Source organism: Galeopterus variegatus, unplaced genomic scaffold (genome assembly GCF_000696425.1).
Source record: "Galeopterus variegatus unplaced genomic scaffold, G_variegatus-3.0.2 Scaffold3088, whole genome shotgun sequence".
Taxonomy (NCBI): domain Eukaryota; kingdom Metazoa; phylum Chordata; class Mammalia; order Dermoptera; family Cynocephalidae; genus Galeopterus; species Galeopterus variegatus.
Window position 1 is genome coordinate 13,373 of NW_007729199.1, and position 21,631 is coordinate 35,003.

The window sequence follows — 21,631 nt, forward strand, 5'->3', positions numbered from 1 at the left end:
CTTTCCTGTGCCAACTTTTTAAATGAATTCCATGTCAAAACAGGAAATACAACTTAAAATACATAAAGGAAAAATTATGAAAAATAAAGCATTCTAAGACATCTCTTAAAATACTCAATTCCTAAAATGTTTATGTACATTGAAGTCAGAATAAACATTCACATCATAAACTGCAGAGATCTTTTTTCAAGACAGGCAGAAAGACGTAAAACAGGGTAGGAACAGCATGTGTTACTGAAATTATTTCTTTACTCAAAAAGGAGAGAGGAGGTGAAGGGAACATTTAAATAGATCATTTTGAGTTTCTTCTAGGAAGTTCCAAATGGCAGCAGTTTATAAATTGTCTTTAAAAAGGAAAAACTAACAACAAAAATGAGAACCAAATGTATTCTGTATTTTTTTCTTTATGAAGAAGCCTGATCCCCTTACTCAGGCTGCTTACGAATGAAAAATGCAAAAACAAAAATCGCTCTCATTGATTAATTTCTCAGCACCTCATACAGTATAGTAGAGTATATAACATATAGAAGGTACTTAATAAACGTTTGGTAAATGAGGGAAGGATAAAGAAGCAAAAAGCAGCTCTTGCACACATGGTCTCAGTATTACAGACACTTATTCTGACCTTTGAATCCACATAAAAGATTCAATGGAAAAAAAATTTTTAATGAATGCTGCACTAGAGGGTTAACAGCTGAATCTAGTTTACTTCTAAAAAAACAAAAGAAATATGGGAATGCAGGCAGCAGGGCTTTTTTGTATTACACGGAAAACTGGTGAGTCAACGTGTGAAATGTGCACAGTAATTTATCATCTTCCTAAATCATAAAAAGCTATGCATTCTTGTTAGTACTAAGCCTTAATTAAATTGTGTTAAGATATCTGATTTGTCTCCCATAGTTAGTGTTTTCTGAAGGGAAACAAAAAGGAAAAGGCAACCTATTTTATTTCGGCCAGACATGGCTTCGGGTTTCAGGGAAACACAACTCTGCAGCCGCAGCTGCACCTGCAGATGCCCAGCCGAGCTCCTGAGGCCCATCAGAATGCAAGTGGGAGCGCAGGACAGCACGAGCATCCATCCTGCACCCACATCCATTAGCCAAATGATTAAATCCGCATCAGCCCCGTGGTGTAATAAAGCAATTGTAATAGGCCATTGTTACAGGATCAATGTTTCCCGGTTTAAAAATAAACATCAACATTTATTTATCTAGCAGCAGAAAACAATTCTCCCACAGTATTGTTTTATTTAGCTGACATCTTTTAATCAAAGCAATCCATATCGTGGCAACATTCCAAAGTATCACAATTGCAAATACAGCAAGTTAGATAATAGCTATCCTTTTGTTGCTATCTTTTTCTTCCTTTTCTACAGATCTGATGCAGACATTTTCTAATGAATTAATTCCATTAAGAAAATCAGAAGTAATTATATTTATCAAGACAACCTTTCATCCACCTCCTCTGGTTTCGCTTTTAACTATTACACAGAACTGTTTATGTGTGCTCCTGTCTTTTAAATTTTTCAAAATACCCCTTAATAAAAATTAAGTAAGATGAAACCTCTATAGTTAAGTGCTGTAGACAGAGCTAAAAACACCCCACAGAGGGAGGTCTGGTTCCCTCAGCACAGGATGGGTGACCTTGTGTGCCCCAACTCATGTTGCTGGTGGCTGAGCCTCATGTGCTAAGTGTGCCACTGACGGGATTTGGAGGCTGAAGGAAGAGGTCTGTGAATCCCCTGCAGATCCATTCGCACGGCCTCCTAAGCTCGCCTCTTGGCTGATGGTCCTTATCAGGATCTTCCATTATTTGCTCCCTTTGCTGGTTTCCCACAGAAATGCAGCACTAATTCAGGGAAGTGCCCAAGACACCAGCAGCGTGGCTGCTTTCAAACCTCGGCAGGCCACTTCTGTAATACCAATTTTAATGAACTGTCCTCATTCACATTTAATTTACAAGTTATGTAAAGCCTCCGTATAAAGCATTGCCATCATCCCCTTGCTGAGACAGACTGGTAATTTTCTTTCTAAAGCCCCCAAGTTCATTCCCCAGGAGCGTAGGGTAGAGATTTTCAAGCAATGAGAAAATGGAAGATGCACATTTCTTCATTGTTTGGAGTGTGTTCAGTTTCCAAAAGAAAAAGAAAAAGCATCTGAACTCAAGTCCTGATTCAACCTACTTTAGCTTGAAAATAACGGAATCAGGTAAGGAGGCAGACATGTAAAAGGCAGAGCAGCTAAGAGCAGTCAAGGTTCATTCCCTCGGTTCCCGTGAGCATTTTCAGAGTTGCAATAGCGTCTTAATGACACAGGCCTTTGCAGACTGATCTACCTCCAAACAAGAGATATTGAAGAGTTGCCCAGTTTTACCTCCTGGAGCCTTCATTTCCTTGTGTACAAGAGCACTCGCCATAGCTGTTGTGAGGATTTGTTCAATGGAGTGTACTGGAAATGCTCTGCACAGATAGGGAGTGATATTGAAACAACAGCAACTTCTCCAGAAGGCTCCTATCAGAGTAGCTCTGTCTAAGGAAGGGGGGAAAAACCTTCTCCAAATCCAGTCAGGCCACAGAAACCCTGAGGGACCCGATTTTGCAGAGGGGCATGTGATAGAGCTGCCCTTTACGTTACCGAAGAGTAATCGCTGGCCTTATCAGATTCATGTGCCAGGAACTGGGGTCATCTATCTACGCTTTTCACAGGACTTTCTAAATACAGTTCTGTTTCTGCTCATCTTTGAAAGCGCTCATTCTTGGCAACAGCGCACATGGCCCCAAGCTTAATTAAGATAGGTTTCCTCAGAGTGGTAACTTTCGCTTAATGCCAAGTTTTACTTAGTTCTCCTCCTGCAGGGCAGACGGCTCAACAGGAGAGACGGGGACGCCGCAGCCAGACGCCCTTCAGTGAAGTGCCATCTCCAGCAGGGGGAGGCAGTGGCCACCACACCCGAGAAGGTCTCAAAGGTGAAACGTTAATCAGATGTTCAAAGTGACTTGGAAGCCCAAGACCCATTTCTCTTGATATTTTTTTCTTTAAAACAAGAATTTCACAAACCAGAACCAGAAATTTGTACATGGGCCAGTTCTTTAGAGAAGGAGTTGAAAATGACAAATGGCATTTTATTTTGGCATAGATTCTGAGTTTGCAAATAGAGATTTGTGTGCGCAAAAAATAAAGGCACCACTTGAAAACTGTCAAGCTACTTACATACGGTACACATGCCCCCCACCCCCACGTGCGCGCGCGCGCGCACGCACACGCACGCACGCACGCGCACACACACACACACACACACACACACACACACACACAGCTTGTTTTCAAATTAATCTGAAAGGCTATTTAACTGTGAGCTCTCACTGCATTCAGTTATATCTGACTCAACACAGCCTGCAAGCTGGGCACTGATATCTTCTGATAGCAATTCTGTTCCTGGGACTTGTTTGAAAGCATTTGGGTTTTCACAGATCACTAGAGGTTCTTCATTTTTCCCCCTTCTGTGTTATGTAGGTATAAGCCATCTCTCTAGGCATAAACTATCCACTGGTAAAAATCAATTTTGATTTTATCAGTATTTATTACTGCTAGTGCCAGCAGTTTAGAAGCCTAGAGAGGGAAAACACACAAACTAGGAGGGGAAAAAAATTAAAGCTGGGTTCTCACACCTACAGATAATACAGCCTGCTGTCTTTAAGAGGTATTTTGTATTGTGCCAAGGGCACTTACATTATCAACTTAAAAAGTCAATCAATAAAAGTTTACAGGACTCTGCACTGCTTTCCTCTCTTCTGCACTTCTGAGCTCTGTGGCCAGGCACCCTTCTTGGAGTTCCTGTGGGACCAGTAACCAAGGTAGCAGGTACAGGGCAGCCTGCCAGCGGCTCACTTCCCGCCAGCCCCTAGCCAGCCTCAGCCTCGCAGTCTGTGCCAGTCCATCCCCGGAGCAGACCATTGTGACAGGACCTTCTCTTTGCCTTACTCTCACTTTTTTTCCTCGTCATTCCAGAAGACACCCAAAATGTGCACGTGTCTCCGTTCTCCCAAGGGTTTGTGGCTCTTTAGAGGGGCCCTGGGCATGAGCAGCACTTGCTGCACACACATGCTCTCTTCTGGCACATTCTTTACTGACCAGGATGACATACAGAATAACCATCTTCCCACTACCCTTCTTCTATCCCTGTGAAGTTTCTACTCAGTCAAAAAGCCCTACAAACTAACGTGTTCAATAAATCCCAACCTCTGGGGAAAGAGACTTCAGAGGATTAACAGTTAGAAGGAAGAACTTTGAATTTTAAAATTTGATTTTTAGCTACAAACAAAATGTCTACATCCTCTGAGAAGCCAAATACCTTCTCCTAGATGTACACAAAACACTAAATCCCTTTCAAAACCTGAAACAGAGTAGTTTTCCAGGCACTGAACTGTCATGGACTCTCAGGTCAAATCCCACCAGTTGCCTGTTTTTGTGAATAAAGTTTTATCAGTACACACAACTGTGCTTTTCTTTTCTTTTAAAGATGACCAGTTAAGGGGATCTTAATCCTTGACTTGGTGTTGTCAGCACCATGCTCTCCCAAGTGAGCTAACCAGCCATCCCTATATAGGGATCCAAACCCGTGGCTTTGGTATTATCAGCACCACACTCACCCAAGTGAGCCATGGGTGGGCCCTCACGGCCGTGCTCTTTAAGAAAAAGTTTACAAACTCCTGCTCTAGTCCCCCAAGTACTGTTTGAGGCCTTTCTAATCATCTTTCAATGCCACCAGGGACTGGAAGCTACAGAAAAACTAATTTGCTGCAGCAACTACAATTAGCAAATTTTAGCACACGTACAGAAAAATTGGGTGGCAGAAGGCACATTCCTCCCAGCTCAGTCTTTTCACCCCTTTCACAAGTACCCAGGGCCACGTGGAAAAGATCCTGGAGACTAATTTATGATGGGCAGCCTTCCTGTCTGCATGTTCAATGCATCTGTGCAATAGGTGCTCGGGTGAGAACTAGGTCTGCTCGACATTTTCTGGAGCACCTGGAACTTATAGTGAACTCCTTTTCACAAAGGCAGGAAGTTACTCAGATCCACTTCACAGTCCCAAGGAGTCTGACTCAGCTCACCAGAGCCAGGATCGGGAGCAATGTGGCTCAAGGTATGTGACTTCTAAGAACTGTCTTCCTTCTAATGAAATTGTCCTCTCAAACCCATGTCCATACTGGAGCCACACCTAGCACACCTGGTGTTTGTGCCATGGCTCCCTCACCCTGAGGGGAGACTGATTTTCATTAAAGGCCAAAGCAATGGAAGGGCAAGGGTGACCAGGTGCTTAGATTTTCAGCAGTTTTATTTTTCATACACTCAGTTGAAGCCCACCAAAAAAAAATGTGTGTGTGTGTGTGTGTGTGTGTATACACACTTGCGTGTGTGTATGTAGTTACATCACTAAACATGTATTTCTCATTGATAGGGCTAATTTTTAAATCAAACTTGCAATAACAAAATGATGGTGATGATGATGATGATGATAAAAAGATCATAATTACCCCCACATAGCAAATGTGACAAAATGACAAAAGAACTCCTCATTTGGGGGCTTTATTTTAATTTTCTTTTTAAGATGCTACACAGTCAAACAGAACTGGATTGGTCTTTCATGGAACAGAATTAATTAACATCAAACTCTCAATTATTACTCAGTGGGTCAGCTCCCCACTCCCGCCTGCTGGCGCCCCCTCTCCTAACCCTCTGTAGCCTGAATCACTCATCCTGACTCCAAGCTAGGGCCGCATGGGGAGGCCAGGACCAGATGTGGGCCTTTGTGCTGGGAGCGCGAGTGGTAGCGAAAGAACAATCTAAAAGACTAGCTACTCTTCTCCATTAGAAAGAGTAACCTAGAGTCAACTGACACTACTAAGAATTTCCCTCCCTATGATGATTGTTATTTATTAACACACAAAAACACTTCCTGGTAGCTATTCTCCGACATTCACATAAACCCTCCCTCCACATGCCCAGAACCTCCAGAGACAGAGAAGCCCACAGCTCTCCAGTAGCAACACCAGCTTCACTCACCAGCGTTAGGTAGCACGGATGACTTTTAGGCTGCAGCATTAATGTAGTCTTGTGACAATAAGAAAACATGAGATGAAATACATTAAATAAGTTAAATATGCATTAAACATCTCTGAATAACAGTTCAATTTCACTACATGAACCAATAGTAATTTAGCTTGGTCCCTTTAAGAGAACAAAGCACTGACTTATAATTCCAAAGTGTTGGGTCAATCAGTCAACATATGCCTCTCATTCGTGAGGAGCACATCTGATACTGCCACAGTGCGATTCTTTTCAGCTTCTGGCTCTCTTCATCAGTCCCAAGGTACTGATGGCCTGGACAGAACTGAAGACATGGAAAGCAGCCTGGGCAGGGAGTGTGTAGCGTGGGGGTTACTGTGTGGAGGTGACTGCACTCCCCACCACGCTGGACTCCAGCTCCCCATGAGCCAGCACCAACAGGTGAAGAAGAGAGTCTTGTTTTAAGAGAGGTAATCCAGCAACATGTACCAAGGCCTACCAATGCTTAAGATGACATTTACAATATGCCACTGTGGTATTAATCACGGTTTCCCTTGTCATTAATAAAGATCATTTCCCCCCCAATCATTTACTATACATTTTTTACTTTCTAAAAGATTGTTATATTGTTATATTTGTGTGTGTGTGCACGCGCGCGGAGAGGAGTAATTTAAAGGCAAGACCTGTGAGATGTCATCATACGTTAATTTTTTTTTACACATGGTTATGATAAATTTAAATCCCATGATATGGTGGATCCATCAATCCAATTTACCATCCTTTGCATGCTGCCTCTACAAGGCGATCTTCCCTATAATTACACCAACGATAAAGAACAAAACCACCAGAGCGAGTAGCCGGGTGCTGAGGCCTTCCTCCTTCCCGGTGGTGGCTACCGCTGACATGGGATTGTTGCTCTGCACAGACTTCCTCATCCGAAGTCCATCTTCTTCCTACGGAAGCAAACGCACATTTCAAAGACAACACAGGGCAACAAAAAGGGGAGTCAACTGTACATCTTGGCATGGGGGGCTGTTTATGTCCAGACTCAGAGCACACGATAGGGTCCAACCTCATTTTGCAAATGGAGAAACTGAAGCCCACAGAGAAGAAGGGACTGGCTTGAGGCCACTGAGAAAAGATTGACAGAGGCCTCTTTTTTCTTTCATCCATCCCACATGATGCTGCCAGTTACCTTTTTATAACACAAATCTAAGCAGGGCACTCCTTGGTTCCCCATAATTTACAGGAAAAAAGCTCTTAAGATGGTCAGCTGGACCCTTTGTACCCATGGTCCCATACATCTTTCTGGCTGTGTCCCAACTGCTTCTCTTCTCCTACCTCCAACTCCAACCCCTCTGACCTTCCTGCCTCTAATGAACAGGCTCCCTTACTGAAGTCATCATCGATTTTTGAAATGATAGGCATTTCCAAGGCACAAATACACCAATCACAAGAAACTACAAAGTGGGACACCTGGAAGCTTTCAAGTGCAGAGCTCTATACACAGTTGGTCATTGCTGAGCTCATGCAGACTGCCACATTGAATGACATTTGGAATATTAAAATGTGACCTTGATACATCTCAAATATTTTCTACTTACATGGATTTCTCACTAAAGAAGCAGCATTCTCTCTCATGCATAAAAAGATACTTGACCACACTTCCCCCCTAACTACAAGGATGTGTAAGAAATAAACTTCCTTCTTCTTTCACCTCCACAGCCACTGTCTTGGTTGTCCTGCACTGCCTTAAGAATCTGCACGTTTCTGTTCAGATCTATGATGCCATTTCCCACATCCTCAAGGCCAAGCCTACATTACTGAACAGGACCTACATCCAGGCCTTTCTGTTCTGGCCCAGACTCATCTTTGTAGCCAGATCTCTTGCTAATTACCCCATTTACTCAACCCTAAACCTCACACACCACCTGTACTTTCTTTCTCCTTTTCCTTCAACTCATTCACATTCACTGAGTGCCTAGTAGGTCCTGGAGTCAACAGGCAGATGAGCCCTAGGAGCTACCTTTCCCAGCAGTCTGGTGCTATCTCTCTGCAACAATTTATCACACTGGGTTGTAACTGTCTGTGTCTATGTCTCTCCCTGCTACCCCATCAACAGGGAGCTCCTCAAGGGCAGACAGAGGCTGCTCATGTTTGAATCTACAATGCCAGGTGCACAGTAGACCCTCAGTGAATTTGTTGAGCAAATGAAAGAATGAACCAACACAAAACAAGAAATCGGTGTTTGGCAGGATAAAGAATCTTCGAATGCCAAGATTGGTCTGATAATATTTTAAAGATATTCTGCTCGGGGGGCATGGCCAATATCACTGCACAGTGATAAATGACTGGTGGTGTTCGATTAGCTTCAAAAAAAAAATGGGCACAGCAAAAATACAGCATTTATTTTATTGGGTTTATATAGGAGCTACTTCTACCTATTTATCACTTTAAGCAGCACAGAACTCTGTTTCTGAAGAGAAATACATTCAAGGAGAAGCTTTAGGCATAGCTCAGATTTTTAGCCAAAAAGTAAAGTGTCAGCTTCATAACTTACTCCATACTGAAAGAAGTTACTGAATGAGGTAAATCAAGATTACTGTAAAGGAAGAGGATGCCGATGCCGTTTCCCAAATTCTGTCAGTTCTCCTATATCTACCTCACTGCCAGAATAAAAGAGAAAGAAGAATCAACTTAAAGAATGTATTGTGTGTAACTGCTGCCACAGTAAAGAGCGACAACCTATCATATGCTTGGGTGGCATGATCAAGATTAAGAGAACAGATAGGCCTAAAGACTTAAGCTGCAACAAAAGTTCCTATAATCAGATGTTCAGAAATGTTCTCTTCAATACCATGACTGAAACAGACTCATACTTTTAAAGCTGGAAGGGGCCTTAAAGGTATTTAACAAACAGAGGCCTGAGAGATGCTGTGACCAGCACAGGTTCGGAGCTAGTTCAAAGTGAACTGGAGTCATTTCCACGACAACACCAGCCTCCGGCCAAAAGTGCACCCCTGCCTGCCTTCCCCACCCAGGGCAGCTGACCTGCCAATGCCAGTGCCAACTGCCTCGTGCACATCAACAGGCTACAGACTCAGGCTTCTCCTCCTACCCACTGTGACAGCATTCACTTCCAACCTCATCACTGTGTGAACAGTTTGATGGGCCACTCCCACCCAGGCCTATTTACGGTCTTCAAACGTCATAATTATATTCATGTTAAAACAGAGTACAAGTCACTATTTATCCTCTTAAAAAAAGAGATTCTCGCCCAAGTGAATGGGAATGGAGAGGGGTTTGAAAATACACATTCAAAATAACCACTGCTGTTTTAGTCTCAAAATTTATTTTCAATTTACACTAATGGAGGATTGGAGTATTTTTTAAGGAAACAAGAGTTTAAATAGTTGAGACATTTCTGCTCAAGGGACAGTGGTTCTTAATTTTGGGGGGTTTAAGAACCCCTTTCAGAACCTGATGAAAGTTATGGAAATTTCTCCCCAAGAAGGAAAATTAGCCAAATACCAAAAACAAAAAACAAGAAAACACCTACAAATGAAGTTGCTCATCAGCTTCCCCACCCAAGGCCCTAGTGAAAATGCCTGGGCTCTCTGCAGACTCAGCACATGGGCTGGCCTTACCTTGAGCTGCTTGTTCTCATCCCGCAGCCTCTGGACCTCGCCTTGCAGCCTCCTGCATTCTTCCATCACCTTCTTAACTTCAGTGTCATCCAAGGAAGGACTCAGAGATTTAGACACCGTTGGTGTTTCTGTCTTTGATGCAGTTGTGGATATAATTTTATTTATTTCTACATCATGCTGTTCAGAAATAAATGAAAGCCCAAGTGTCACCAACTATGTAATAAAGGACTTTTTTATGCAAAGTAAAGTAGTTCTCAGCAAACACCACACGTGGTAGCATTTCATCCACACTGTAAAATGTCACATTTATTTTAAAAATGGATCACTTTATCGAGTATCTTAATAATAATCTAAAGCAACTGAGTCCTAGAAATTATGGATAAGGGCAAATAATGAAGTTCGGCTGAGACTAATACGTCAAAGAAAGAGAAAAAGGGCTGTGCGTATGCACTATCAAATTTCTACCATGCAAAAATTAGCATACTGTAATTGTGCAAGCTCAGGAATTAACAGCCACATATTACTGTTACCACAAAGATCCAAACATCTCCAGGACTGGCTGGGTGGGGGTGGGAGGCCAAGGACAGAGTTAGGCAGAGGGCAGTTTGTTTCACCAACTTAGAACTTGGAAGCTGGAATGAAGGTGCAGCAAGCTCAGGGTCAGCAACGTTTCAACCTGAGGCGCTAGATACTCCCCCACTTCCCCTGCCAAGACGGTACCAAGACACCCTCTTGAGATTTACTGGGGATGAGAGTCAGCCAGTGGGGGAAGGGCATGGAAGCCCTCAGGTGTCTGGGGGAAAAGGCAACTGGGGACTGCTGTCCAGGAGGTCTGGGTAGCAAACTGGCATCGAGGCATCTGTCTCTACCCTTTGTTTTCCAGATGGGGACAGAGATGTCCTGGATGCAAGGCCCCAGGCTACCAAGTCCACCTACCAAAAGAGCTGGGACCAGAATGCAGGTCTTACCACTTCCAAACTGACCTTCCCAGGACAGAATGTACAACGGGATAGGGAAAAAGGACAACTATCCATTCAAAGCAACAGGATAATGACAGCAGTCAGTTACTGAGCAGAAAGAAAACACTACACAGTTCGACACAAATCAACAGCATTCCTGGAGATCATTATGGATAATGTGAACAGAATGCTTGAGAGCATTTCTATTTCCCAACTTCAGATATTCATGTCCAGGGGAGTTTCGCATTCTGCATATTTCAAATTCTTTGTGTTTTTAATACAATTTGAATTTTTCTGACTAGGTTGAAGGGAGGTCCAAATTAGCATTTCAGATATAGTCTCCTTTCTTCACCAGGTCACAAGTGAGGGCCACGGCAGGCTCAGCCCTTGGTTTCACACAAAGAGAAAGTGAGCCAGCAGCTTGGAGGAGGACGTTCCTGTCCTTCCCTCTCTCAGGCAGCACAGGCGGTAGATCACTCTTAATGGAGGGTGATTTCACCCCCCAGGGTACATGTGGCAATGTCTGGAGACATTTTTGGTGTCACAACTGGGGGACGCTACTGGTATCTAATGGGTAGAGGCCAGGGATGCTGTTAAACCCCCTATAGTGCACAGGACAGCCCCCACTACAAAGAATTATCCAGCCCACATGTCAATAGTGCTGAGGCTGAAAAATACTAATCTAGAAGCAGGTTTTGAGTGAAAAGGTAGGTGAGTAAAGGGGGTAGTGAAAAGTGGGGATGAGGGAAAGGGTTGACAGGGCACTTTGTAAAACAACAGAACCTAAGAGCTTACCACCTGTCCATCAAGCACCATGATAAAGGCAAATTATTTCCTGTTTTAGTCGCACCTACTGCTTAACCGCAACCAATAACTTTGTCAAGCCAAAAGAGCTCCTGGGATTTATGACACCTCAGCCAATAGGTTGCACTTTTCAAGGGGGAAAATTGTTTCAATTAGTTGTCTTTCTGCAAGTCTTTCAAAGGCTGATTGCATAAAGGCCCACATATTTGTTGACTTCAGCTTATTTTTTTTATTCATACATCAGAGAAAGGAAAATAATTTGCCAACTTAAATCTTGGTTTTGCAGGAGATGGTATGCAAATAAGTATCAGCTTGCAGCATTCAATTACTGTTAACTATAAACATACTTACTGGTTTATCATTTTCTGCTGGCAATTCAAACACGCATCTAAGTTTTGAATCCATAAGGTCTTCCGGTTTCGCCTCCTTCCACTAAAACAATTTAAATTTAATAATCGGGATATTATAAAGCTGCTGGAAGAATAATTTTCTTCCCATAACTGACAATTTCAGAAAAATACTCTTAATGAAAAAGCCCTGATGTACAGCAAATAAAGAACTTACGTCTACTGAAATTTCAATATTTTTAACATGACAAGATTGAATACATTGGCTTTCCTGGATATTTATTACACTTCACAAACCCTGAAGTCTTGCTGCCTGACTCCTCAAAGTCAACCAAGGCACATGCTGCAGTCTATAGGAAGCACGTGGAATGGAGATGACCACCACTGAGCAAAGGAATTTTCTAAACTATGTCTGGATGACCAGAGGTAACTTTGGTTCTCCTTAAGAACATAAAACTTACTTTACAGGGCACATCCTTCTTAGAGAGCGAAAGCACATACTATGTGGGAGTGGTTTCGGAACGATTTTGCCAACTACTATTGGAGCACTTTAACTAGCAAGCATTCTCTGCCACTGTGGCTGACCTAGGCTGCCCAGCCCAGGGGCCCACCTCCATCCCTCAGTTTTTGGTGAGAGCTCCTTCTTGGCTAAACCCCATGTTCTAGGAGGATGTGTTCCTGCTTTACTCCTCCCTTCAGCAGTGGAGGATGGAAATTCCAGGGTGTTCTGAAAATTACAGACCAGCATAGCAGCAAGGTTAGGATACAGAAAGAGGCATCACCTCCCCCCAAAACCATGCAAGAGGCAGCTACAGCAACATATGTGCCAAGAACCAAAACCTGGAAACAGTCTCTACATTTGACACTAGGGGACTGCCACATAAATTATGGCAAATCCATTTAATGGAATAGCATGCTGCCACTCATATGATACTGAAGAGCATTCAATTACATGGGGAAAAGCCACAGAATATTAAGCGAAGAAACTACAAGCAATATTGAAGTCTGTTCCTCTGCACACAAGTACCAGTGGATGTGGGCCTGTGCACATGTGTCACAAGAGCACCAGGCAAGGACCATCCCTAGAGGCCGAACCACTAGGTGACAGACTGCTGGCAAGCAGGATCCTCACGTGGCCTCAGAGTATCACATCTTACCTATTAACCACAGGGGCAAATGTGCTTTGACACTGGGGAGAGCTGGCAGTCACCATCTTAACAAAGTAATCAAACAGCGTCAACAGAGGGACAACCCGGCATGAAATGTCTCCTGATGTGATGCATACATAACATCACTATGGAATATTCTTGCCAAAAAATATTATCCTGAATTAAATCACGAGGAAATAATCAGATGAATCCGGAATTTGGGACATCCTGCAAGTCAACTGGCCTGAACTCTAAAAAATTCAAAGTTATGAAAAACAAAAAGAGTTGGGATCCTCTACTAGAATAAGAACAATGACAGGCCATTTTTGGAACAACTGGAAAATGATGAATATGGATTTATCTAATAGACAATAATATTGAATTAATGTTAGTTTTCTCAGCTATGACCATAGTATCGTGACTATGTAAGAGACTGTCCTTGTTCTGAAGTATTTAGGCAAGAAGTGTCATAAAGTCTGCATTTTACATTCAAATGTTCACCAAAAAAGAAAATTTATGATAGAAAGGAAGCAAATGTGGCAAAATATTAACAAATGGTAAATCTACGTAAAGGTTCTACGAGTGGTCACTATACTATTTTTTCAACATTCTGTATACCAAAATAAAAAGAAAAACATTTAAAAATAAAGAAAAAGCACAAGGCTTTCATTAGCAGTAGTTAGATCTAATATGAAAGAATTAGAGGTCACTTTTAGTTTTATTTTTTGCTCATTTGCGTATTTCTAAAATTTCCTACAATGTACATTTTGTACAAATATTTCTTTAAAACTATTATCAGAATAATCATACAAAGAAGCAAAATAATCCTTTATTGTATATGCAGTGCCTGGCCTGCTACAGACTCAGATAAACATGTGTCAGACACTGGGCCAGGCATTTACACATGGCATGCTTAATCCTTGCAGCCATGTGAGCTGGGTTTTTAATCCTCATTTTAGAGGTGACCAAAACTTCAAGAAAGTTAATAAAATTTGCTCAAGGCCACAATGTTAGTAAAAGGCAGAACTCAACTCCAAAACCAAGATGCCCAAGCCCATGCTCTTTTCACTATGCCATGCAGCAGAAGCCAGACAGAACATACTCTTGGATATTCCATATTTTGTATCTGTCCCATGTTTCTTGATCACACAAATTAACATGAAGTAACATATCATGTTCCAGGAAATAAGAGAAAGAAGTAAATGCCTCAATGATCATCCTTCAGAAAAAAAGATGGCCTATTATCACTGATCTCTGTCAAACCCAAAAATATCTGGCTTGCCCTTCCTTTTCTGGCCAAAAGTTAAATATCAATGAAGATAGTCAATTATGCTTTTCCAACACTAAAAAAAAAAAAAGGCTGTGTGGGGACACTGGAGTATGAAGGCAGACTTGGCACGGAACAGCCCTTAGCATAAAACTTTGAAAGAGGAAAACTACAGTAGTGTGAGCAACAGCCAGCTCAATTCTGCAGACTGTCCTTGCTTTTCCAACACCAAAAAAAAAAAAAGGCTGTGTGGGGACACTGGAGTATGAAGGCAGACTTGGCACGGAACAGCCCTTAGCATAAAACTTTGAAAGAGGAAAACTACAGTAGTGTGAGCAACAGCCAGCTCAATTCTGCAGACTGTCCTTGGATGACTTAAGTCTCCGTCCGGCCTGGCAAGCTGGATAGAGAACAGTGGCAGTGGTATGAGGCATTCCCACTCTCCTTTTCCCTGCTGGTGCTTGTGGATTGCAAGGTTTGTCTGTAGACTGCAATTCACACTTACAGCACCAGAATACCTGTGCATTTATTCAAATGTGTTAAAAACTTACTTTGGGAAGAGAATTTCCATTATCATCTCTTTTTTTCCAGAAACATCATTAATATGTCATCACTTATTTTACAAAAATAAAGTCATTTTAATTTTATCAAAATTAGAGACAAAGTTAAAAATCTATTTAAACAGAGGGGGAAATATGAAGGAATCTAGGGGAAAAAAAAAAACAACAAAGAATCATGCTTACTAGAATCAAGCCCCTCCAAAAATCCAAACACCACTAAGTGGGGAAGGACATTTGGCATTCAGCTATCATTCCCCCTGGGTTTCTACATTCCCTAGAATGAAAAGTATCCTCTTCTGTCAGGGGAGGAAAGGTTGGGACCAAGGAGGGGAATCCTAACCATTCAACATACAATCCATTCAGAACTGCTTAAGCAAATTTTGTTTATAAAAGTCAAAACAGTATTCTAGAAAGTTACATAAAATGTTAAAATTACTCATCAAAGTTTTAGAAAAACCATAAAAGTAGTCAAAGTACAAACCTCCTTGAAAACACCTTTCCCTTTTAAACAATTTTGATACATTTTGAAATGCATGCACCCACAATTCTGTACCTAATCATTTTTTTTTTATCATTACTGAAAAAAATAAGAAGCATTCAGTACTTACTACTGCTTCCATATCAGAAGTGTCAGATGGAGCAAACATAGACTGAACCATAAACTTGTGTTTACTTTTCTCATTGGGATCATAATCGAAAGGCTGTAACATCACTGAGAAAGAAAATATTCCATTAGGAGGGTCAGAGCTTGGTTATCAGCACCATTTGTTATGCTAATACTTGTGCTTTGATTGTAAAACATTCTCTCCTCTGAGCCTTAGGACACTCCTGGTGAAGAAAGCAAGGAGAGATGACCAACATCTTCTCCATTTTGCAGGTCATCGACCTAAGGTCCAGAAAGGTTAGGAGACTTGCCCAAGGTCAGACAGGAAGTAGTAGTAGAGCTGGGAGTAGGGCTTAGGACTGAGGTCTTCTGATTCCTAACCCAGTCATCTTTTACTACTGCAAACCTATCGTAAACATCTGCTACAAGCTGCACGGAATAGGTAAACTGGGCTGAAATACCATCTGCCTGTTTTGCTCAAGAAAACATATCCAAATGATCTTTTCAGGAACTAAAACAGAATAATCCAAGACATTTAAGGACATTTAAGAAAGTGTTTTAGCTTCAGTAGAATGCTAGAAATTTTTCACAACCTGGGCATTCACATAGAAGGAAAAAACAGTACCAGCTTACAGCCACACCCTTTCTTTCCCCACGAACCTAAAGGAATCTCGCAAAGGCTCCTGTAGGTGAGTCACATCCACTACACGGAGGGAGGTTCCTTCCCGCTCTGACTGGCTGCCTTCCACCTATTTCCCAGGTTAGACAAGGGCCTACCCTCTTAAATGACGGCTGCTTTAAAATATGTTATTGCTGCAAGGTTTTGGCTAAACCACATATCCAGTTAAGTTCCCTGAATCATAACTTCACATACAGGAAAAGCCTACTGTGGTCCTGACCACAAGAGCTTAATGTGAACTGTGTGTGTTTCCATGTGCCAGAAACTGGGATCTGTACTTTAGGTCTATTATTATCTCATTTAATCCTTAAGAGGTAGGTACTTAGGGGAGGAGAGGTCGTTTTGATACCTATTTTTCATATGAAAAAACTGAAGCACAGAGAGGTTAGCTAACTTGCCCAAAGTCATACCATGGAGGAGTACAGACTCACACACAGGCAGTCTGCTGGGAAAGCCCATGCTCATGGCCACCACAGAGGACTGCGGCCTTGTCCTCTGACAGGGCAAGTCCTGCTGGTCTCTCCTCAGGGTTCACCTGCCTTGGAATGCCATCTTAGGGCTTCCCTGGTGCTTCCTCTAAAGCCTCACAATCAACCACTCCCTGCAGCAGATAAAGAGCAGGTGTCCTTAGTCCTAGACTACAAATGTGAAGAATCTGGGGCTCCACAAAGTGAAGTGGCTAGCTCAAGGTCACAATGTCAAGATGCAGCAAAACTGGGACAAAGCACCAAGACCTTATGGCTGCAAGTGCAGTCTAGCATCCCTCCTGCCACACTAGTCATTCCAACTTGAGCTGGATTTACATCACACACCCAGGCCCCGTGACATAGCTTATGGAACCACGCATGACAGGAAAAAGAAATACCAATTCCCCCATCCCTCTTGGGAATGCAGGGGCCCTTTCCACCTTGGGGACAGAGAAAGTCCATTAAAACCTAACAATGCGATGGACTGAAATGCATTGGTGTTCCAAGTCACCCAGGCGCTCTGCTGTCCAAAATACCCATCCAAGTACTCTGAGTTACAGAGGGCCTTGTTGGGAGATGACTTCAGGACACATGTTAAAAAGCAAACCGTTTATAAACTTGTAGTTTATATATACATAACACTAAATCTAGCTACCAGTAAAGATTACTAAAACAAGTATGTTCTGTCTGCGTACCCAAAATCCAAATCATGTGACCACAAGCAGAGAGAACAAAAGGTCACTTAAAAACATAGAGGTGCTCTCCTTGGAATTTTATTCTTGCAGGTGTAAAGGCAAGGTTCATTCCTAGAGAAGCAGGCCATGCTGGCTGCTCTGGACCAGGAATGGAGCTAACTCTTCCTCTGGTATCTCTGAGCTGGCAAGAGCTCTACTGTAGACAGACATGGAACATCATTTCATAACTGGGCTTGACACTTAACCTCAGGGACAAAAGACCAGACCAGTAGGTCAAAACCGTGCACTCTTCAGAAAGCTAAATTTGAATTGTGTTTTTCTCCACCCCCCCCACATTGCAATAAGGAAGACAAATTATAAACTAAGGAGTCAATGTTCTTCACATGCACTGTGCTCTTTCTTGGACAGGGATTGTCAACCTTTCCTGGAGGTGGGACACAATCTTCAAACTACTGTTAGAATAATGTTCTTTTTTTTTTTTAATTTATTTATTTTTCAATTTTTATTGAATCAAAATTGATCATACAAATTTTGGGGGTTCAACATTGAGATATGTTGACCAAATCAATATTACTAGCATATATATTGTTACAAATCGTAATTATTCTTTATGCTCCTTGTCCAATTTCTCCCCATCCCCTTCTCCCTCCCCCCTCCAATTACCCTAGATTTCTTCTCTCCTGAAAGAATAATGATTACTCTGTTGATTTGTTGCCTAGATGATCTGTCCATGTTGAGAAGTGTGATCAGGTTCCCAATATTGTCATAGAACAGATGCTTCTTCTGTCACTCTGAAATAAGCTTTATGAAGAGAGATGTCCTCTTCTTTTCTTTATCTCTGCTGGTGACTCTCCTTGTGTCAATGCACTCCAGTCGCTGGTGGACCATCTGCGTGGTGGTTGTGGCATCTCGCCACTTTTGCTGCAGGCATGGTTATAGTGGTGGCTGTGGTGGGCCACCCAAATGCAGGCAATGTTTTTGGCATGTTCCTTTGTGCTGGCAGTGTGCCTGGTTGTGGGGAGTGTTCGGTCCCTGGATCCATGCCTTGGGGCCCCAGGCAGGGCCCCAAGGTGCTGGCTGTGTGACTGGTTGTGGGTGGGTGGGGGTCTGGTTCCTGACTGCATGTCCCAGGCCCCTGGACAGGCCCCAAGACTCTCGCAGTATGCCTGTATATGGGAGTAGGGTCCGGTTCCTGGCTCCAAGTCTCATTTTCCTGGGCGGACCCCGAGGCTGGCAGTATGAGTGGTTGTGGGTGGGGGTCCGGTCCCCAGCTCCATACCTCATGTCCCCTGGTGGGCCTCAAGGTGCTGGTGGTGTGCCTGGGCCCGAACTAATTTTTTGTCCTTTGCTTACTTCTAAAATGGGGAAACTTCCTATGGGAACCAGTACCTGAGCTATGTGGTTGAGCTAAAAGAATAATGTTCATTTTTTAAAATTAAAGTGAATTGGTTTTGAGAATTTCAGGTCTCACTTGGCTATAAATATCATGCTCTGATATTTTTTACTCTGGGAAAGAAGAGAACTTTGACCTAGTCTACACTTAGATTTTCAGTGGGGCACAGGTCTGGCAGTGAAAACTGCCTTGCCCTTGAGCCTCTGTTCCCCCAGGTGTGAAAGACTGCTGCTCACCATTCTGGAGAGCTCTGAAGATGATGCTCAGATGACAGCAATCAGAAGACAATGCTAATTTTTAGAGAAGCTAGCTCTTTAGGTGAAACACAAATAACGGTTGGGTCCAGAGAACTGAGCACATCCCCAGATAAACAGCCCCAGGAAGCTCTGCTCTCCTCTTTCCATTCTTCACCGCCTTCCTAGAGGCAATGCAAGTGACAAAGAACAGCACTCTGCCTGGGCTCTAGGCCAAACAGGCCCTTCCTTTTCATCTCTCTGCCATCTCCAACCTCCCCAGACCCAACCTTCCCAATGTGCCAAGAAGGAAAGAAAGGAAAATAACACCTTTACTAGCACCTACTGTGTGGCAGGTACCATAGAATGCACACTCTCCTTAGTTCTCCCACTTAATCTTCACAATAATCCATCAAAGAAGCCCACGTCTCCATTTTCTATACAAAAAGACAAGGGCTTGGAAAGGCTGCGTGGCCTCACTTGGGTCCCATGGCCAGCACATTAAATAACAAAGCAAGGGCTCCAACCAGCTTTGATTCCAGAGTCAGACTTCCATACCATAGGGTCTCAAAGCATGATCCATAGACCGGAAGAGTCCCCCCATCAGGCGATGCATGAAGTCAAAACTGTGGTCATAATATTGGCCAAACATTGTATGCCTCTCTGCTGTGCTGACACTCACAGTGTAGTGCAAAAGCAGTGGTGACACCTTCGGTGCTTACCATCATTGCATTATGCACCATCATACACTCTCAGTTTAATAAAGAGCCGGCTTCACTTAATAACATCCTTGCAGGGACTGGCCAGTTAGCTCAGTTGGTTAGAGTGCAGTGTTATAACATCAAAGTCACGAGTTTGGATTCCCTTACCAGCCAGCAGCCACAAAAAAAGAGAAAAAAACAAAACACACACACACAAACATATCTTTGCTGAAGCCATAAGAAGTATCAATTTTACTAAATTCCAAATAACAACACATTGTTTTGACACTCCTTACAGCAAAACGCACTTCTGCTGTTTCCTAACATAGACACTGCCTTGAGGAAAGCCCATGGGCAGTTGTCTGGGCTGTAACCTGGACTCTATACTTCTTCATGGAACACCATTTTTACTTGAAAAAACGACGGACAGACAAATTCTGGTTACTTACACCTCGGTATGGTACACATTTCCTTGAAAATGAATGAAGTAAAGCCTGTCACTTTAAGGAATAAAACTTACAGTAGTTGTTACCAATGATAAAATCCAGGACTTCAAGCAAAACCTGTAATAGTGAAAAACTTATATTTGCCACCAAAAGCTTCATAGTTTCCCAAATACTTAAAGACTTTTCCAATGAGATCAGTGGGATAGAAATGAAATGTGATTTTTGATGCTGTAAAATGAAATATGTCAATATTGAGAAGTTCTGTACAATTCACCTAATATTTTCCAAACAATCCAAGCATGATATTTAAAAAATTGGTTTAAAGTGCAAGAGAGACCAATTTTAGTGAAACAAAGTTCAAAAAGTTCACAGACATGTTTTCATATTCTACACTATACTAGTAACCTTTAAGAAAGTACCACTTGTGAAGTTTTGGTGTAGTATCAAAGAATGTCCAGAATTATCTGAAAAGGCTATTAAACATACTCTTCCCTTTTCCAATTACACATTTGTGGTGAAATCAGTTTTTCTTCATATACATTCACCAAAACAACATATCATAACAGATAAAATGCAAAAGCAGATGTGAAAATCCAACCTGTCTTCTAGCAAAGGACATTAAAGATATTTGCAAACAATGTCAAACAATACCAGTCTTCTCACTAATATTTTCTGAAAATAGTAATTAGCAAGGCACAGATCATCTTCACCTTCATCATAACGGTAACACAGCACGTGAATAAAAGTCTAATAAGTGCCGTTGCACAAAATTTGTTTTTTTTTTTTAAATCTCAAAATCTTATCTTTGAAATCTCTCTCCACAACTTACACACCCACAATCTTAGCTTGGGCCCCAATGACTCACTTCTAGATTTCTCCCAACTAGGAGATATTCCACCCTTCTCCCAGTTTCTTTCCCGTCCAAATTACACTGCACAGCCCCTAAAAGCCCCAGGAATTTGATCTCCCCCAATACCCTGTTCACATCACGTTAATTCCTCAGATTCAGATAAAAAACCTGTTTAAAAAAAAAAAATCCCAAGTAAAAGACAATCAGTTCAGCTCTTCACAATCTGGTCCTCCTCAGATTCCCTGGTATTTGCCAACAGCAGGCCTCCCTCTGGTCCAACACGTGTGCACGCTGCTTGGGCCACACATCAGGTCCCTACATCCCTCTGCCCAGCAATGTTTTCCTGTCATTACCAAAGTTTCTTCTTACCATGCCGCCCTTCCCTCGCATGTTCCGTTTGATTCTCCCCTACCCTACTCACATCCCAATATACCACATCTTCCAGGGCTTACTCCACTAACAGAACTCTGTGACAAGAAGTTCTCAAGCTTCAGCACGTACCAGAATCACCTGGAGTGCCTGCTAAGACAAGACCGCTAGAGCCACCTCCAGACTGTCTGAGTCTGAAGGGCTGGGCTGTCGGGCCTCCCTGAGCCAGAGGCCGACAAAACCGAGCGGGAAGAGACCCCGGTCCAGCCGGGGGTCCCTTGTGGGGCTGAGCGGGATGATGAGTGTCGCTGGCACGGCCCTTCCCCCCCAGGACCTTCCTCCCCGGGGCCCGAGAAAAAATACCACCCAGCACGGAGAGAGGTCAAAGCCGGAA

At 42.6% G+C, this 21,631-nt stretch overlaps 1 protein-coding gene across 3 annotated transcripts in view; it reads right to left on the bottom strand.

The window, feature by feature from the left end:
* Positions 1-5,572: 5,572 nt before the first annotated feature.
* Positions 5,573-21,631, bottom strand: part of VAPB (VAMP (vesicle-associated membrane protein)-associated protein B and C) — a 24,146-nt gene continuing 8,087 nt past the window's right edge. For 2 of the 3 annotated variants that reach the window (XM_008583945.1, XM_008583946.1), the window contains exons 2-4: positions 11,830-11,910; positions 9,716-9,892; positions 5,573-7,021 (exon numbers count right to left, since the gene is read on the bottom strand). In XM_008583945.1, the coding sequence (XP_008582167.1) occupies positions 6,863-7,021; positions 9,716-9,892; positions 11,830-11,910 (417 nt within the window). In that variant the 3' untranslated portion in view covers positions 5,573-6,862. Of the gene's footprint in view, positions 7,022-9,715; positions 9,893-11,829; positions 11,911-15,408; positions 15,513-21,631 lie in introns of all 3 variants that reach the window. The other variant, XM_008583944.1, reaches the window with a different exon arrangement.